This window comes from Panthera tigris, assembly GCF_018350195.1.
Source record: "Panthera tigris isolate Pti1 chromosome D3 unlocalized genomic scaffold, P.tigris_Pti1_mat1.1 chrD3_random_Un_scaffold_51, whole genome shotgun sequence".
Taxonomy (NCBI): domain Eukaryota; kingdom Metazoa; phylum Chordata; class Mammalia; order Carnivora; family Felidae; genus Panthera; species Panthera tigris.
Genome location: NW_024962167.1, coordinates 183,184 through 204,011, shown reverse-complemented (window position 1 = coordinate 204,011; position 20,828 = coordinate 183,184). Strand labels below are relative to the sequence as shown.

The 20,828-nt window shown below is 37.6% G+C and overlaps 1 protein-coding gene and 1 pseudogene across 5 annotated transcripts in view; one reads left to right on the top strand and one right to left on the bottom strand.

Annotated features, from left to right (window-relative positions):
- Positions 1-20,828, top strand: part of LOC102959166 (ankyrin repeat domain-containing protein 62-like) — a 114,548-nt gene that overhangs the window by 43,134 nt on the left and 50,586 nt on the right. For all 5 annotated transcript variants that reach the window (XM_042977118.1, XM_042977117.1, XM_042977119.1 and 2 more), the window contains 3 exons: positions 10,409-10,579; positions 12,567-12,600; positions 13,178-13,319. In XM_042977118.1, the coding sequence (XP_042833052.1) occupies positions 10,409-10,579; positions 12,567-12,600; positions 13,178-13,319 (347 nt within the window). The remainder of the gene's footprint in view (positions 1-10,408; positions 10,580-12,566; positions 12,601-13,177; positions 13,320-20,828) is intronic.
- LOC122236231 lies at positions 14,430-14,811 on the bottom strand (annotated as a pseudogene).

Below are 20,828 nucleotides of genomic sequence, written 5' to 3'. Positions count from 1 at the left end.
TCAGATTCTGTGTCTCCCTCTCTCTCTGCCCCTCCCCTGCTTGTGCTCTGTCTCTGTCACTGTCAAAAATAAATAATATAACATGAGAAAAATATTTCAGGTAGGTCATCCCTTTATTCCAATGGTTTCGTTGCCAGGACTGGGTCCTTCTGAAATACGTGACTTCTACAAGCAAGGGCGTGCACCTGTGCGTGCAAACACACACACACGCGCACACACACACACTGTAAGGGCATTTATTATATATTATTACATATACAAAATAGGACAGATATATTAAGGTTACTTATATAAATATGTTACGTGTATATGTGAAGGATATTTATTATAGCATTCCCATGTCAAACATTTGGAGACAGTCTAAATGTTTATTTTCTTCTTTTGAGAGACAGACAGAGAATGTGCACACTCAGAAGCCCAAGCATCGAGGGGGGGCAGAGACTGAGAGGGAGAGAGAGAGAATCCCAAGGAGACTCCACGTTAACAGTGCAGAGGCCAACACAGGGCTCGATCTCACGACCACAAGATCATGACCTGAGCCAACATCAACAGTCGGATGCTCACCAGACTGAGCCACCTAGGTGCCCCAGAGATAGGCGAAATATCCATTCATTAATAAGGAAGTTAAGTTTCACTTCTCTAAAGTAATGGAATAGGTGACCATTTTAAAAAATGAATTTAGGTCTATGTGTCCTGCTGGTTTAACAAAGTATATTTAAAGCATTTGGTTTGGTTTGATGTCATGTCTTATGCACATTTTGTTAGAATACTTTTAATATCTACTGAATTGCAAAAGGAAGTTCCCTGCTACACTGGCAGTCTACTTCATTACCAACAAAATTGCTAGCTATTAGATTTTTGGTTTTGTTTCCCAGTGCATGAGTGCTCCAATGTTGGACCCTCAGCTTAATCTGAATATTGCCAAGAGGTTTCACGTGGCAACATGTCTCATATTCTATATAAACATTTCATGACCCCTGTGCTATAAACCAAGATGCTGATAATGCAATGAATCGTTTTCATAAAGGTACCTTGCTTGCATTCCATTATCCTGCCTTTTTAGAGAATATATTTCAACATGCACCACACCAATTTTTCAACAGTGCCTTCATGTTATACAATTGATGACAATTCAGTTCCCAAAGTAGGACTATTTTCTGCATTCCCACCCCCTTTTACTTCTGTGTATAAAATTTTAATGGGACTAATTACTTTGGATAGTATGTAATAGCCTGGAGTTAGGTGACTTTTTTAAAAGTGTTTGTTTATTTTGAGAGAGAGAGTGAGCGAGCATGCACACATGAGTGGGGGAGGGGCAAAGAGAGAGGGAGAGAGAGAATCCCAAGGAGGCTCCGTGCTGTCAGTGCAGAGCTCGATGCTAGAGATCCTAGAGATCATGACCTGAGCCGAAATCAAGAGCTGGATGCTTCATGGACTGGGCCACCCAGGTGCCCTTAGAGTTCCATAATTTTTATCAAGCACAAAATACTGCCCTTGAAACTTAGTTTTTCCGTGGTCTTTCTAAGCATGAGAAAAATGGTAATCAGCTTATATAATATTATATATCTAGAAAAATTTTAAGGATTCTTCTCATTGTATAATTTTGTGAGTTATTTAGTACCTTGGTGTGGCATTTAAAAAAAGCAAAACACACACAAAAAAAACTAGTGTCACATATATGCAATTTTAAGACTTCCAAATATTGCAAATTACTACCTAATCATTATGTAACAATTGAAAACTACAGCAATAATAGAAAATTAGATCAACCATGACCATTCCACTTAGCTATGAAATCCTTCAAGAGCCTTCTTCACTCTTTGATCCTGATTTCCCTCCCTCCCATCCACTCTTGAATTCATTGTAGCAATTTTCCCTCTCACTCCTCCAGAATTGTTTTTTCAAGGTTACCACCGATTTTCACTTTACTAAATCTAAACCTAATTTCATACATCTCATTTGACTTAACCTTTCAGAAATATTACACCCAATGGAAAACTCTCTCCTCCCAAGTTCTGTCTCCATGTTGCTTGTAGGATATCACTCACTCACCTGATTTTGCCGCTGCCTTTCTAGTCTGTACACCTCAGCCTGATTTGCTTGTTTCTCCTCGTCCCCCACCTTTTAACCCATTGATGTCTTCCAGGAATTGGCCTTTGATTTTCCTTCTCTTGACTTTTACTATCTTGTATATTCTAATGATCCTCAAGTTTATATCTCCAGCCCGGTTCTCTCTCCATAATTCCAGGCCCGCATATCAAACTGCCTACTTGATACCTCTTTCTGGATAGCTATTGCAAACTTAACATGTCCCAAATTGAACTCCTGATATTCTTTCTTAATATTTGCCTTTCATGTCTTTCCTAATTGGGTTAATAACAGTTCTATGAGTTGCTCTGCTAAAAAACTTGGTATTATCTTTGAGTCCTGTCTTTCTTTTTCTTTCTATTTTTCTTTCTATTTTTCTTTCTCTTTTTCATACACATCACATCTCATCTGTCAGCGAATCTTGTCCGGTCTTCCTTCAAATATATCCAGAATCCAAACACATCTTCCATGGCCAAGAGACTATCATCTGTTGTTTATATTGGAGTACTAGGTAACTAACTGGTCTTCTTGTTTGTTTCTTCTTTTGTTTTTCCTCTGTTTCCGTTAATTCTAAACACATTGGATCTAGTAAAATGTAAGTCAGATTGTGTCCTTCCTCTGCTCAAGCCTAATTGCCTTCCATTTCACTCAGAGTACATGCCAAAACTCTTCCTAATGCCGACAAGGCCTATATATGATCAGGTGTCTCCTCCTCTCTCTCTCTCTCTCTCTGATTTGAACTTTTTTCTACCCCTTTCATTCTGTCCAGCCATACTGAATTTCTCACTACTCTTTCAGTACTTTGGACATATGTCTGTACTTGCTGTTGACTCTATCTGGAATGCTTTCCCTCAGATACCTCATGGCTTGCTTTTTCCTTTTTTGTTTGTTTTTTCTTTCAGGTTTTTGCTTAAAAGTCACTTTCTCAGCAAGGCCTTTCTTGGCCATCCTGACTAGTACTTCAACTCCCCTTTTCCCTATAACACCTCAAAATGTGATTTCTCTGCTTTAGTTTTTCTCCTCTAATACTGCATGTTTGGCCTGTGTAGCTTATTGTTATTGTAGGTTTACTTCACTCATGAGTAGGATTGTTATCTGTTCATTGCCATGTCCTCAGTGCCTAGAAAATGTTCTAGTCTATATAGTACTTATTCGGTAATGTTTATTGAGTGAACAGAGTTTAACCTGTGTGTATTGTTTCTAACATAATACTAGTCCTCACTTTTACAAAGTTTGGCATGGGTTCATTCTGACAACTAAACCTGCCAGTTATATACATCTTTGGGGGGGGTTTGGGCGGCCCAATATTGTGTTTACTTGCGACTTATTCTTTTAGTTGTATTTATGTTAGTTTTAATTATGGTGAAATGTATCAAAGGAATAGCAAACTTCCTTTATATTTATTAAGGAAACTAAAATATGGTGGCAAATTATTATACGACTTTAAAGATTCTTGCCAAAGGATTCTGAGCCCTCAAGATCCGAAATAAAAAGATGAAGTTGGAATTTATCGCTTACAAATAAGAGCGAGCTATGCTGGTTAGGTATAGTCTTTTCTAACAGAGGAGTCTGCTATTCTTATACAGGGTTTGGGGAAGAGTGGAGTTTAAGGATTGGGGGACTTTCAGAAAATTAAATGGTTTGTCATCATTGGAAGCACCATGCTTATTCAGGTGCTTGGAGACTGTTGTGGATTGGTTGGCAGCACACGCTGAAGCATGTGTATTGGAGTGGTTTTTGTCCTTTATTGGCTGTCTTTCAGAAGGAAGGAGCTGAAATGGATTGGTTGGTGAGTAGGGCTGGTGGGCATTGATTAACACATTTAAAACTGATTCTGGTGGCTTCTTGTTACCATGGCTACGTGTTAGGGGGGGTTTGTTTTGTTTTGTTTTGTTTTGTTTTTTTCTAAGTTTGCGGTGGCTTTCACCAGATGTTTTCTACTTAAAAGTTGCTTGTATTGACTGGGTTCAAAATGAAAGCCATTTTAAATTCTATAATTACAGATTCATTTTTGATGTTTGGGTCGAGAGGAATTGTTTGATAATTGCTTTCAGAAAGATTCTTCTTTTCTTGGATGTTATTTCAACAAGAAAAGTTATCTGTATAACAGTTTTTTGAAAAAAACACAATTGCTAGTTTTGTTTCTGTTTTTGGTGCTCTTCGGGGCTCATGTTTAAGTCCTAAATAATCTGTGGGAAATTTCATTCTTTTTGGAAATGTACGTAGCTGTATGGTAATAATATTCTGTTGCATGCATTTAGCCCATGAAAAAAGAATTATAATTTTCTTTTTGGTGAATCTCCCAGTATTTTCTATCAGGACTAGATATTAGGCTAAAAGTATACAAAAGTTACCAAATCATTTTTTTTAAATTTTTTTAAACGTTTATTCATTTGGAGAGAGACAAAGTGAGAGTGGGGGAGGGGCAGAGGGAGGGTTCCGAAGCAGGCTCCAGGCTCTGGGCTGTCAGCACACAGCCCGATGTGGGGCTCGAAGCCACAAACCCTTAGATCACAAACTGAGCCAAAGTCATACACTTAATGGACTCAGCCAATATGAGTACTTTTGAATTTTTGAAGTTTTTCCAGATTTATGAGATATAAGTAACATACATCTGTGTAACTGTAAGGTATACCTGTATTAATTTGATACACTTTTATATTGTCAAATGATTACCACAATAGTGTTAATACTTCCATCACCTCACATAATTATCCTTTCTTGTTTGTGATGATCTACTCTTGTAGCAACTTTCAAATGATATGATACAGTATTGTCCACTGTAATCACCATCCTGCACATTAAATCCCCAGAATTTATTAATCTTGTAACAGGTAGTTTGTACCCTTTGACCAATATCTACCCATTTCTCACAGCCTCCTAACCCTGGCAACACCAGTCTGTTCTGTTTTCCGTGCATTTTTTTTTTAATTCCACATATAAGTCAGATCATACAGTATTTGTCTTCCTGTGTCTGACTTCTTTTCACTAAGCATAAAGCCCTCAAGTTTCACTCATGTTGTCACAAATGGCAGGATTTCCTTCTTGCTTGTGGCTGAAAGTATTCCATTGTAAATATATACCATATTTTTTAATGCATGGATCCATTGATGGATGCTTAGGTTGTTTCTTGACTATTGTAAATAATGCTGCAATAAACAGAGGGCTGCAGCTATCTCTCCAAGGTAAGGATGTCATGTCTTTAAGATATATACCCAGAAATGGGATTATTGGCTCATATGGAGGTTCTATTTTTAGTGTGTTGAGGAGCCACCATACTGTTTTACATAGTGGCTGTCCCAATTTACAGTCCTGCAGCAGTACAAGGAATTCCTTTCCTGTACATCCTTGCCAACGATATCTCTTGTCTTTTTGGCAATAGCCATTTTAATAGGGCAAAGTGATATCTATATACTGCAGTTTTGATTTGCATTGCCCTGATGAATAGTGATATCGAGCACCTTCTTGTGTACCCTTGGCCATCTGAATATGTTCTGAGGAGAGACGTCTATGAAGGTGCCTTGCCCAGTTTTTAATTATATTTGTTTTTAGCTGTTGAGTTGTACGAATTCGTTACACATTTTAGATATTGACGTTTTTCATATTTGTAGCTTGCGAATGTTTTCATCCTTTCCATAGGTTGCCTTTCCGTCATGTTGCTTGTTTCTTTTGCTGTGCGGAAACATTGTTGATTGCGTCGGTTGTTTTTGCTTTTATTGCTTGTACTTTGGATGTCCTATCCTAAATCATTCGTAAGATCTGTGCCAAGGAGCTTTTATCCTGTGTTTTCTTCTAGGAGTTTTATGATTTAAGATTTTATATGGAAGTCGTTATTTGAGTTTGGGTTAACTTTTGTGAGTGGTGTAAGGTAGAGGCACAGTTTTATTCTGTTGCATGTTAATGTCCACTTTTCTCAGCATCATGTATTGAAGAGATTACCTTTTCTCTTGTGAGTATTCTCGGGTCTCTTAACAAAGAGACTTTATGCATGGGTTTTTAGTTGACTTCATGCATGGGTTTATTTCTGGGTTCTTGATTCTGTTTCATTCATGTTTGTGTTTGTTTTTGTGCAACTTCATACGGTTTTTATTACCATAACTTTGTAATAGTTTGACACCAGCAAGTGTGATGCTTCCAGCTTTGTTCTTCTTTCTTAGGATTGCTTTGGCTATTTGGGGTCTTTTTTGTTCCTTACACATTTGAGGAATGCTTTTCCTATTTCTGTGAAAAAGGTCATTGGAATTTTGACAAGGATTGCATTGACTCTGTAGGTGGTTTCAGGTAATGTGGATATTTAATGATACTAATTTTTCTAATCCATAAACAACGGGGTATCTTCCCATTTGTTTGTGTCTCTGCTGTTTCTTTTCCAATGTCTTGTAGTCTTTACTGTACCTATCTTTCAGAAAGTCCTTGATTAAATTTATTCCAAAGTATTTTGTTCTTTTTGATGTTTGGGGGAAGGGGATTTTTTCCTTATATTTCTTTTTCAGCTATTTCATTGTTAGTGTGTAGAAATGCAACTGATTTCTTGATGTTGATTTCGTAATTTTTTTTACTAAATATAATCTATTGTCAAATTGGTTTCCATACAACACCCACTGCTCGTCCCAACAGGTGCCCTTCTCAATGCCCATCACCCACTTTCCCCTCTCCCCCATCTCCTATCAACCCTTAGTTGCTTCTCAGTGTTTACGAGTCTCTTATTGTTTGCCTCCCTCCCTCTCTGTAACATTTTCCCCCTGCCCCACCCCCCCATGGTCTCCTGTTAAGTTTCTCAGGATCCAGATATAAGTGAAAACATATGGTATCTGTCTTTCTCTGCCTGACTTATTTCACTTCGCATAATACCCTCCAGTTCCATCCACGTTGTTGCAAATGGTCAGATTTCACTGTTTCTCATTGCCAAGTAGTATTCCACTGTATATATAAACCACATCTTCTTTCTCCATTCGTCGGGTGATGGACATTTAGGCTCTTCCCATAATTTGGCGATTGTTGAAAGTGCTGCTGTAAACATTGGGGTACATGTGCCCCTATGCATCAGCACTCCTTATCCGTTGGGTAAATTCCCAGCAGTGCTATTGCTGGGTCATAGGGTAGTTCTATTTGTAATCATTTGAGGAACCTCCACATTGTTTTCCAGAGTGGCTGCACCAGTTTGCATTGCCACCAACAGTGCAAGAGGGTTCCTGTTTCTCCACATCTTCGCCAGCATCTATAGTCTCCTGATTTGTTCATTTTAGCCGCTCTGACCAGCGTGAGGTGGTATCTCAGTGTGGTTTTGATTTGTATTTCCCTGATGAGGAGTGACATTGAGCATCTTTCCATGTGTCTGTTGTCCATCTGGATGTCTTCTTTGGAAAAGTGTCTATTCATGTCTTCTGCCCATTTCTTCCCTGGATTATTTGTTTTGTGGGTGTGGAGTTTGGTGAGTTCTTTACAGATTCTGGACATTAGCCCTTCCTTTATCCGATATGTCATTTGCAAATATCTTCTCCCATTCTGTCGGTTACTTTTTGGTTTTGTTGATTGATTCCTTTGCAGTGCAGAAGCTTTTTATCTTGACGAGGTCCCAATAGTTCATTTTTGCTTTTAATTCCCTTGCCTTTTGAGATGTGTTGAGTAAGAAATTGCTGCAGCGGAGGTCAAAGAGGTTTTTCCAGCTTTCTCCTCTAGGGTTTTGATGGTTTCCTGTCTCACATTCAGGTCCTTCATCCATTTTGAGTTTATTTGTGTGTATGGTGTAAGAAAGTGGTCTAGTTCCATTCTTCTGCATATTGCTGTCCAGTTCTCCCAGAAGAAAGAGACTGTCTTTTTTTTTTTCCGTTGGATACTCTTTCCTGCTTTGTCAGTGCTTAGTTGGCCATACATTTGTGACCCCAGAATAGAGACTTCTGGGGTCTCTATTCTATTCCATTGGTCTGTGTGTCTGTTTTTGTGCCAATACCATACTGTCTTGATGATCACAGCTTTGTAGTAGAGGCTAAAGAGACAGAGTGTGGACAGGGGAGGGGCAGAGAGAGAGAGAGAGAGAGAGAGAGAGAGAGAGAATCCAAAGCAGGCTCCAGGCTCTGAGCTGTCAGCACAGAGCCCAATAGAGGGCTTGAACCACAAACCACGAGATCATGACCTTAGCCGACGTCAGAAGCTTAACTGACTGAGCCACCCAGGCACCCCTGCATCTTTATGTTAATTTTGTATGCTTCATCCTTTGAAAAGAAAAGCTTTTTGGTGGTATCTTCAGGATTTTCTATATATAAGAACATATAATCTGCAAACAAAGATGGTTTTATGTCTTCTTTTCTGATTTGGATGCCTTTCATTTCCTTTTCTTGCCTGACTGCTTTGGCTAGGACTTCCCGTATCCTGTTGAATAGGAGTGGTCAAGTGGGCAACTTTGCCTTGTTCTTGAACTTAGAGTAAAAGCTTTCAGTTTTTTACCACTGCATATGATGTTGGCCATGGGCTTATCATATTGGACTTCACTATGTCCAGGTGTGATAATTCAGTACCCACTTTATTGAGAGTTTTTATCCTGAAAAGATGTTGAATTTTGTCAAATGCTTTTTCCTCACATGCTGGGATGATCATATGATTTTTTTTATCCTGTTAATGCAGTGTATCAAATGTATTTATTTGACTTGATTTCCGAAGGGTAATTTTGCTGAGTAAAGTATTCTTGATTGGTAGTCTTTTTTCTCTTAGCACTTTGAATATGTATAATCCCACTGCCTCCTGGTATGTAAGGTTTCTGCTGAGAAATTGCTAGTAGCCTTATGAGGGTTCACTTGTAGTCACATAGTCTTCCCTCACTCTTTTTCATTCTTTTCACTTTGTTTTCTGCTGACTGGATAATTTGATAGTTCCTGTCTTTAAATTCACATTTTTTTTTTGCTTGATCCATTTCCTGTCAGTGATCACTCTTGCTTTATTCATCTCCTTCATTATACACTTCAGCTCCAGGATTTTTGTTTAGTCAGTTTTTACTATTTCCAGCTCTTTGTTAAGCTTCTCATTTTATTCATAGAGTGTTTTTCTGATTTTAATGAGTTGGCTTTTTGTGTTTTTCTTGTAGCTCACTGAGTTTCCTGAAAACTGCTGTTTTTGAATTCTCTTTTGAATAAATTACAGATCTCCATGTGTTTCCGATTGATTCCTGGAAGATTATTGTGATCCTTTGATGGTATCATATTTCCTTGATATTTTATATTCTTTGCAATTTTGCATTGCTGTCTTTGCATTTGAAGTAGCAGTCACCTCCTCCAGTCTTTAATGACTACCTCTTCAGTGTGTCCAACCCTGATTTTTTTGCTCCAGTGGTATGCTGGAAATTCTCTGCAGGACACCTGGTTTTCCAAAAAAGGCTCTCTCATCCGCGGCTGATTATCCTAGACAGTGTTTTCTAGGGAGGGACTCCCAGATGTGGCTGAGAGGGAGGGACTGGAGGCACTTTATGGGCTATTGCTAGGTCCACAGTTTAGACTGTAGTATGTATGCCTGTTACCTGATGCACGGGTAGGCAAGACTTTTCCTCGGTCCCTCGGAATATGGTGCTAGATTCCCACAGCTCCTGCAAAGGTAGTTTTGCCCTTGGGTGGATAAGATGCCAGTTTGTTGCAGGTGGGGAGACGCAACAAGGTACATCTTACTCAGCTATGATACTGATATCACTCTGACATATTGGGTATTTTAAAAGTAGTTTTGCCCCTAAGATATTTCCCTGATTTCTTCTTTCATGTTATATGGACCTCATGCTATTTCAAAACTTTGTTGAAATGAAGCATTTTTATATTTAAAACAAAAGCCGAAAATATAGCACAAATCTAGTTATTACTCCCATGTCTGAGTCAGAATTTCTTTCCTGACTCTTACTACTTGGTTCCATGTATCTTATGCTTTTTTTCCAGGTTCCTAAAAGTATACTTTTCCTTTCAAGGCACCTAGATGACATCTATGTAATCTTTGTGCTTACATTCTAATCTCTAAGAAAATGGTTTTCTCCCGTTTCTTTTCCTGGTGACCTCTCCTGTTTCCTTTCCCTCTTCAATAAAGCCTTTCTTGTTCTCACTTACAGCTTTTCACATGTCAATTCTTACAAATCACATTGTATTATAATTGTATATTTATCTGTGTTTGAAGCAACAGATGAGTATTTCCTTGTATGTGGTTGGTATTTCAGCACTGTCCTCTGAATTAATAAATTAAGTCAGAATGGTAAAATTCAGAACTTGATGAAAATTGTCTTTTTATTCTTTATCAGCAAAATTATTAGAAAACTTTGGCTTTTTTATGGCTTTTTAATGGCTTTTTTTTTAAGGAGTGAAACTGGTTTACATATGAAGAAGTTAAAGGAAGGTGAAAATGAAAAAGGGACATCAAAAGGATCTGTGATCACACCAGTGTTGAAGAAGGCCGATTCCCTAACTGGTGGTCCACTACAAAAGAATGATGGCAGCCATTTCAGTGAAAAGGATCAGCATGAAAGCAGGTAAAATCTATAAATTCTTTATGTGCCTGTGAAGGAATTTTAGCAGTGATTACCTTTTGTGGAAATAAGATGCTGTAGTGTAGGTAGGTCCAAGCTAAAGCAAGAAATAACTCAACATATCAAACACACTGCTTGAAAAGTTGTGATGAGGGTAAGTGACTTTGTCAAGGAGCAGTTTCAGTAGTCACCATGGAAGCGTGGAAGATGAGTAAGTGTAAACAACTCCTTAGAGCATTTTAATTGGGAAAGGTAATAGAGAAATGGATGATAACTGAAAAAGAATGTGAGTTGCAAAGGCATTTTCTTGCTCTTTTTATTTTAAGATGGGAGCTTTTAGAGTATGTATGCTGTTGGAAATGATCAATAGAGATAGACATGGTTAGTTAATTTAATTTTGTTTGCGTTTCCAAACATTAGGAAGTTTGTTGAGTGTATTACAGTATCTTTTAAAGATTATAGTAACTGTCTTTAGTACTCCTATTCATGTAATTTTGTGGAAGAAGTTGGTTTATTCAGAATTGGTTCCACAATGGGGTATTCTCCTATAATTGAATGTGCAGATTTAAAAATATATATATGTATGTATGCAAGTATATATATATATATATGTATGTATATATATATATATATATATATATATATATATATAATGTATACCTGTGTATAAATTCTATATGTATATTTAAGTATTTGTGTGTGTGTATGTGTATATATATATATATATATATATACACACACACACACACTCACACTTATAATAAATGTATGCAAACACTGAGGCCATTCTGAACAGAACTAATCCTTCCTTGATGATTTTAGATATTCAGTGCCTTTGATAGCGTCATGAATAGCTATGATTTTGTTAGGGACTTGAAAGTATCTGGTTATATCAAGTTAATATTTATTTACTTTCTGGGGAAAGGGGAAGATTTTGTTTCTTTACAATTGGAAAATAAACTAGTAACCCATGACAGATTATTCCTTTTGGACTGGAAAGCTCTAAATTACAAAAGCCATGCTTCCTGTACCAACAGTGTCATTGACACAGATTATATGTTCAAGAAGTATGTGTTGAATGTGGGAATAAACAGTTGAATGAACAAATGAATGCCTGTTGATGAACTTCTGTAGAAGAAGCAAATCTGCAGTTTATTGAAAGTAGATTTCCAATATTGCCTAGGCATAAAGTCTCTTAAAAGAATGTGTAAGATTCAGAAATTGTTATGTACAGCTATAGCTAGAAATAGAATAATAATGTAGATTCATTTGCTATTATATTAGTTAGAAACACTTAAGTATTACTTTAACCACATGTTATCAAACACATGCTTTGAAGGCACATTCCTGGGTTTGAATTCAGGGTGTGTTCTTGGCCAGCGATTAGGGCTTCTTGGGCAAGTCACTTCGACTTTCTGTGCCTCATTTTCTTCCTGTGTACAATACCGACTATAATATCCTACTTCATAAGATTGTTGTGGGGCTTCAAATACCTTGAAGACATGTAAAGTGCTCATAGTAATGCCTAGAGAGTAGTTGCACAGTGAGTCTTCAACACGTTAATATCACGATTGTTAAAAAGGGGTCCTTTCATATAGGGACTTAACTTGCACTTTCCAAATAGGTTTAGTGCTTGTAAAAGCTTATTTTTAGTAAAAATGGCCACAACAAAAACAATGGTATCATGCCTATCAAATAATGCAAGTAGCCTTAGGATTTTCCTTTGCTTTTGTTAGTTTTTATCTAAATTTAGTACTTTGTTGTTCTCGCTTCAGCAGCACATATATTACAACTGGATACGTCTAATCCTTTGTTAATATTAGTAGTAGTATATTTTCTATGCTGTTTAATGTTACTCTATTGTTTAATCCCCTTTGTAGAAAATTAGTTTCAAATGCAGAGATTTTATATCAGAAACAATAGGTTTAAGTATTCTTTGTATTTTAAGTATTTAATATTTGCCTGAAAAGAATTGTTGGGTTTTTTTCAGACCTGCAAAGAAAATTTCTAAGAAAAAGAACAAGGTAAGAAAAATAGACAATGTAATTTTATTTTATTTATTTATTTTATTATTATTTTATTATATTATTTTGATAAATATTTATTAGAGATATTGTTCGGTGGTAAAAAAAATACTTTATGAAAGATGTAGTGAAAAAACAGAAAATCTTCCTTTGTTGTAGAGACATTTGCTGTGAAAAAGTTACTTAGAAATACTAGCTATTGATAACGGTGTCTGTTTGATAAAAATCCGTTCTTTTAAAAAGTCTCTGTGATTTCGCTTTTAAATGTTTATTCACTTATTTTTAAAATGTATTTTGAGAGAGAGCATGCACAAGGGGGGGAGGGGCAGGGGGAGAGGGGGAGAGAGAATCCCAAGCAGGCTCCATGCTGACATTGTGGAGGTCAACGTGGGACTCAAACTCAGGAACCCTGAGGTCATGACCTGAGCCACAATGGAGTCGGATGCTCAACCGACTGAGCCACTCAGGTGCCCCTGTGTTTGCTTTTATAAAAAGATGGGTATTTATCGCTTCTCTACACCCTGTATATTTTATAAATATTTGGGGGACATTTTGAAATGGTATTCTTTATTTGTAGGTCAAAAAGCAAATTACTTCTATGGATGACCTTGTCGACTTCATTCAGTCATCTGAATCTGAAACAGCCTCAGAGGATTGTGAGTTGCCTTACTCTAAGAATTTCATGTTGCTGATTGAACAACTTGGCATGGATTGTAAAGGTAGGAAGGCTTTTTACGTATATGGCTGTAGTGATAGGTGCACACCTTGCCTAGTACTGCACCATAGAACACTGCTGTATTGTAGAGCTGCTCATCTCAGAAATATGTTTTATATTAAAATAAAAGGAGAACTATTGTATCCTCTCAGCCAAAGAGTCATCATTTCTACTGTACCTTTCTTAGTGGAAATGGCACATCTAACGTGTTTGTTAACTCTGCTTCTCTTCTGTGCCTTCACCCAGGTCAGGTCATTATTTTTCTCCTAGATGACTGAGATAACCTCAGGACCGTTCTCCCTGCCGTTCAACCTCCCAGGACCTTGGTCTGCACTGCAACCATAATTATTATATATTTTTTAAAAAATGTGTATTTCTTCATGTTACCTCCTTGCTTAAAGCTTAGCTGTTACTTCTCATTGCTATTAGGTTAAAAGGCCACAGTCCTCTGGCTTCATCTTGCATTGTTTGACATCCTTCTTTCCGTCTGTGTCTTATCCACTGTTTTAGACGTTTCTTCCTGTGAAAGAGCTTTTCGTTTCCAACAGCTTTAGTTAGGTAAACTGCACATATATGAAGTGTGTCATTTGATAGTTTTGACATATGTTTACACGTATGAAACGATAACCGCAATCCAGACAATTAACATATTCATCACCCTTAAAAATCTCATGTCCCTTTATATTCCCTTATTATGAAGCTGCCAAATCGTTTTCTAAAGGAGTTGTACCGTTTTCCATTCCCACCAGCAGTCTGTGAGAGCACCAATTCCTACATACATATTCATGAACACTTAATATTGTCAGCTTTTTAAATCCTAGCCATTCGGATGGATATTTTATATATCATTATGGTTTGAATATACATTTTCCTAATAACTGACGATGTTGACCATATTTTCACATGCTTGCTTGCCATCTGTATATCTTCTTTGAATTGTCCAAATCGTTTTTTATTTTAAAAATTTGTTTGTTTTCTTACTTGTTGAGTTTTCAGAATTCTTTGTATATTCTAGACACAGTTCCTTCTTATTTTGTTTTCTTTTTTTTTTTTGTGGTTGTTTTTGTTTTTGTTTTCCATTGAGGCATTTTATTTGCACATACGTATTACATCCCTAGAAAAAGAATCCCAGGATTTCTCCTTCTGTGTGTTTTCATCTTGCTTCTTCATGGTCCATGACTGTAGCTGAGGTGGTCAGTATAATGAAATCAAACTGAGCAGATTATTCTGCCATTTTTCTAGATCTTTGCATTGTCCATCAGTTCTGGGGCCAGTCACTCGATGCTTGCTTAACCTGCCTGTGAGGTTCACAACAATTTTCCCAACTCTGTGATCATCAATGATTTTAAATTCACCAGTGTAACCATGCTTCATCATCACAGTTAGAAAGTGGACAATGTCTTTGGAGCACGGCCTAGTAAGAACCTGGCGTTTGCTTCTCTTTTCAGTATTGTTATGCTTTGGGGAGCATCTGCCATGACATTCACATGCATCATGATGGTGGCACAGAAAGATGGTGGAAAGAGCTAGATACAGTTCCTTTATCACCTCTCTTTTTTTTTTTTGCAAGGTTTTTCTTGTCCCAGTCTGTGACTTTTCCTTCTCTCAACAGTGTTTTTGAAGAGCAGTTTTTCTTTTTGGTGAAGTCCAGTGTACGCATTCATTTGTTCTTGTATGATTGTAGGTTTTGGTTTCCATATCTAAGAAATCTTTGCCTAGCACAAGGTCACAAAGTTTTTCTCTCATGCTTTCTTTTAGAAGTGTTATAGTTTGAGGTCTCACATTTAGATCTATGACCCATTTTATATTCTTTTTTTATGATATAAAGTATGGATACAAGTTCATTCTTTTGCATATGGATATCCAGTTGTTCCAGCACCGTTTATTGAAAAGGCTGTGTTTTCTCCACTTTATGCCATTGCTCCTTTGTCATAATCAGTTGGCCATATATGTGTGGGTTTATTTATGGGCTCTATTCTGTCTCATTGATCTCTTTGGCCATCTTTGGACCAATATTATGCTGTTTTAATCACTGCCAGCTTATAAGAATTTTTGAAATCAGGTAGTGTTAGTCGTCCTGCTTGGTTCTTTTCAGTGTTCTTTTGCTACACTGGATCCTTTGCATTTCCATGTGAATTTTAGAATAGTTTGTCAGTTTCTTAAAAAAACAAACAAACAAAAAAACCCCCAACTCTGGTGGTCTCCGGGAAATGAAGTTTAGATTATGTTGAATCTACAGATTTATTTGGGGAGAATTGACTTCTTGACAATATTGAATTTTTTAACCCCTGAACAGAGGATGTATCTCTCCCTTGATATAGGTCTTTTAAAATTTTCTCAGTAATATTTTGTAGTTTTTAATGTATAGGTCTTTCTGTCTTTTATGATATTAACTGTGATTATTTTTTATTTTCAGTGCAGTTGTAAATAATATATCTTAAATTTAAATTTTTTTGTACTGTTTACCCTTGAGAGAGAGACAGAGCATGAGTTGGGGAGGGGCAGAGAGAGAGGGAGACAGAATCTGAAGCAGGCTCCAGGCTCCAAGCTGTCAGTACAGAGCCGACGTGGGGCTTGAACTCACCAACGTTGAGCTCATGACCTTAGCCAGAGCCCAGCGCTTAACCAACTGAGGCACACGGGCGCCGTGAAATTTTAATTTTTGATTCTTTATAGCTAGTATATAGAAATACAGTTGATTTTTGTGTAATGATTCTGTATCTTCCAACCTTGATAAATTTATATGTATACATATATTTAATTTAATTTTTTTTTTCAACGTTTTTTATTTATTTTTGGGACAGAGAGAGACAGAGCATGAACGGGGGAGGGGCAGAGAGAGAGGGAGACACAGAATCGGAAACAGGCTCCAGGCTCTGAGCCATCAGCCCAGAGCCCGACGCGGGGCTCGAACTCACGGACCGCGAGATCGTGACCTGGCTGAAGTCGGACGCTTAACCGACTGCACCACCCAGGCGCCCCAATATATATTTAATTTTAGAGAGAGTACATGAGCAGGGGAGAGGGGCAGAGAGAGAGAGACAGAGAGAGAGAGAGAGACAGAGAGAGAGAGAGAGACAGGGAGAATCTTAAGCAGTCTCCATGCTCAGTGCGAGCCTGTCATAGGGCTCCATCCCATGACTCTGGGATCATAGCCTGAGCTGAAATCAAGAGACACTCAACCGACTGAGTCATCCATGTACCGCTATAAATTCATTAATTCTAGTAGCATTTTTCTTAATTCTGTCAGATTTTCTACATAAGCAAAGTTCATTAAAATTCATTTTTAATTACTATTTTACTAACAATGGTAAATATTGTAGACTTGTAGCTAATACATTCTCTGTCGCAACTAAACAGCTTTGCCATTGTACTATAAGGTTAGTCAATAGATACTGCATACATTAATGGACATGGCTGTATTGTGATAAAATTTAATTTACCAAAACAAGTAACGTGGCCCACAGGTGGGAGTTTGCCAACTTCTATTTTGTGACCATGGCATTGCTATAGAGACAGTTTCACTTCATTTTCTATTTGGATGTCCTTTGTTGCTTCCTCTTGTTTGATTGCGTTGGCTAGAACTGCTAGTATAGTGCTGAAGAGAAGAAGTCATTCAGTGAATGTCCTACTTGTCTTCTTCCTGATCTTCTAAATGCATTCAGTTTTTTACCATTACATGTAACGTTAGCTGTAGAGTTATCATGAGTTGTTTTGTTTTGTTTTAAATCATATTGAAGTTCCCTTGTATTCCAGGACTGCTGAAAGTTTTTATCTGGAATGCGATGTTGAATTTTGACAAGGGACTTATTTAACCTACGGAGATGATCATATAATTTTCCTTTTTTAAAAGTTTGTTAATATGGTGAATAACACTAATTGGTTTTTGAATCTTAAACCAACTCTGCATTTCTTGGATAAAAACCATTTGGTCATAACAAATTTTCCCTTAGTGTATTGTTAGATTCCACCCCCCCCCCACACACACACACATGGCTATAGTTTAATTAATTAATTAATTAAATATAATTTATTGTCAAGTTAGCTAACATACAGTGTATACATTGTGCTCTTGGCTTTGGGAGTATATTCCCATGATTCATTACTTACATACAACACCCAGTGCTCATCCCAACAAGTGCCCTCCTCAATGCTCATCACCCATTCTCCCCTTTACCCAACCCTCCATGAACCTTCAGTTTGTTCTCTGCATTTAAGTGTTTCTCATGGTTTGCCTCCCTGTCTGAAATGATTTTTCCCTCTTCTGTTCCCCCATGTTCTTCTGTTACGTTTCTCAAAATCCACATATGAGTGAAAACATGGTATCTGTTTTTCTCTGACTGCCTTATTTCACTTCACATACTACCCTCCAATTCCATCCATGTTGTTGCAAATGGCACGATTTCATTCTTTCTCACTGCCAAGTAATATCCATCGTATATATGAACCATGTCTTCTTTACCCATTCATCAGTGGATGGACATTTGGGCTCTTTCCATAATATGGCAATTGTTGATAGTGCTGCTATACACGTTGGGGTACATGTGCCCCTTTGAATCAGCACTCCCGTATCCCTTGGATAAATGCCTAGTAGTGCAATTCCTGGGTTGTAGGGTAATTCTATTTTTATTTTTTTGAGGAACCTCCACACTGTTTTCCAGAGCAGCTGCACCAACTGTGCATTCCCATCGACAGTACAAGAGAGTTCCCATTTCTGCACATCCTCACCAACATCTGTTGTTTCCTGAGCTGTTAATTTTATCGACTCTGACCGGTGTGAGGTGGTATCTCAATGTGGTTTTGATTTGTATTTCCCTGATGATGAGCGACGTTGAACATCCTTTCATGTGCCTGTTGGCCATCTGGATGTCTTCTTTGGAAAAGTGTCTATTCATGTCTTCTGCCCATTCTTTCCCTGGATTATTTGTTTTTCAGGTGTTGAGTTTGGTAAATTCTTTATAGAGTATGGATACTAATCCTTTATGTCATTTGCAAATATCTTCTCCCGTCCCATTGGTGCCTTTTAATTTTGTGGATTGTTTCCTTTGCAGTGCAGAAGCTTTTTACCTCGATGAGGTCCCAATAGTCCAATTTTGCTTTTATGTCCCTTGCCTTCAGAGATGTGTTGAGTAGAAGTTGCTGTGGCCAAGGTCAAAGAGGTTGTGGCCTGTGTTCTCCTCTAGGGTTTTGATGGTTTCCTCTCTCACATTGAGGTCTTTCATCCATTATGAGTTTATGTATGGCGTAAGAAACTGGTCCAGTTTCATTCTTCCGCATGGTGCTGTCCAGCTCTCCCAGCACCATTTGCTAAAGAACCTATCTTTTTTCCATTGGATACTCTTTCCTGCTTTGCCAAGGTTTAGTTGGCCATACATTTGTGGGTCCATTTCTGGATTCTCTATTCGGTTCCATTCGCCTTTGTGTCTCTTTTTGTGCCGATAGTATACTCTCTTGATGATTGCAGCTTTGTAGTAGAGGCTAAAGTCTGCAATTGTGACGCCTCCAGCTTTGGTTTTCTTTTTCAACATTACTTTGGCTATCTGGGATCTTTTGTGGTTCCATACAAATTTTAGGATTGTTTGTTCTAGCTCTGAGAAGAGTGCCAGTGCAGTGTTGATTGGGATTGCATGGAATGTGTAGATTGCTTTGGGTCGTATCGACATTTTCATAATATTTCTTCTTCTAGTCCATGAGCATGGAATGTTTTTCCATTTCTTTGTGTCTTCTTCAATTTCTTTGATATTTTTCTATAGTTTTCAGGATACAAATCTCTTATATCTTTGGTTAGGTTGATTCCTAGGTATTTTATGGTTCTTGGTGTAATTGTAAATGAGCTCAGTTTCTTGATTTCTCTTTCTGTGGCTTCATTATTGGTATATAGAAGTGCAATCAATTTCTGTGTGTTGATTTTTGTATCCTGTGACTTTGCTGAATTCATGTATCAGTTCGAGCAGCTTTTTGGTGGAGTCTTTCAGGTTTTCCATGTAGAGTATCATGTCATCTGCGAAAAGTGAAAGTTTAACTTCTTCTTTGCCAATTTGGATGAGTTTTATTTCATTTTGTTGGGATTGCTGAGGCTAGGACTTCCAACACTATGGTAAACAACACTGGTGAGAGTGGACATCCCTTTCATGTTCCTTATCTCCGGTGGGGGTGGGGCAGGAAGTTCTCTGTTTCTCCCCATTGAGGATGCTATTAGCAGCGAGCTTCTCATATATGGCTTTTATGATGTTAAGGTATGTTCCTTCTATCCCAACTTTCTTGAAGGTTTTTCTTAACAAAGGATGCCGTAGTTTGTCAAATGTTTTTTTCTGCATTTATTGACAGGATCATATGGATGATCGTATCCTTTCTTCTATTAATGTGATGTATCATTTTGATTGATTTGCGAATATTGAACCAGCCCTGTAGCCCAGGAATGAATCCCACTTGATCATGGTGAAGAGTTCTTTCATGCACTGCCGAATTGGATTTGCTAGTGTCTTGTTAAGAATTTTGGCATCCATGTTCATCAGGAACATTGGCCTGTCATTCTCCTTTTTAGTGGGGTCTCTATCTGTTGGGGAATCAAGGGAATGCTAGTTTCACAGAGTGAGTCCGGAAGCTTTTCTTCCATTTCTTTGTTCAACAGATTGAAAAGTATAGGTATTAACTCTGCTTTCAATGTCTTGTAGAATTCCCCTGGGAAGACTTCTGGCCCAGGACTCCTATTTATTGGGAGATTTTTGATAACTGATTGGATTTCTTTGCTGGTTATGGGTCTGTTCAAATTTTCTATTTCTTCCCATTTGAGTTTGGGTAGTGTGTGGTTGTCTAGGTATTTGTCCATTTCTTCCAGGTTGTCCAGTTTGTTGGCATATAAATTTTCGTAGTATTCTCTAATAATTGAATTTCTGTGGTGTTGATTGTGATCTCTCCTCTTTCATTCATGATTTCATCTCTTTGGATTCTCTTTTCTTTCTGAGAAAGCTGGCTAGGGGGTTATCAAGTTTATTTCTTCGTTAAAAAAAAAGCAGCTCTTAGATTCACTGATCTGTTCTACCCTTTTGTGTTTTGTGTTTTGTTTTTTGGGGGTTTTTTTTGGATTCTATAGTGTTTATTTCTGCTCTAATCTTTATTATTTCTTCTAATGGCTGTAGGGTTTCTTTGCTCTTCTTCTTCTAGTTTCTTTAGGTGTGAGGTTCGATTTTGTATTTTGGATTGTTCTTATTTCTTGAGAAATGCCTGGATTGCAATGTGTTTTCCTTTTAGGGATGCCTTTGCTGCATCCCAAAGGGTTTGGACTGTCATGTTTTCATTTTCATTTGCCTCCATATTTTTTAAATTTCTCTTTTCATCGTCTGGTCGACCCATTCTTTCTCCAATAGGATGTTCTTTAACCTCCATGCGTTCAGAGGCTTTCCAAACTTTTTCTTTTGTTTGATTTCAAGTTTCATAGTGTTGTGATCTGAAAATATGCATGGTATGATCTCAGTTCTTTTATATTTATTGAGGGCTGTTTTGTGACCCGCTG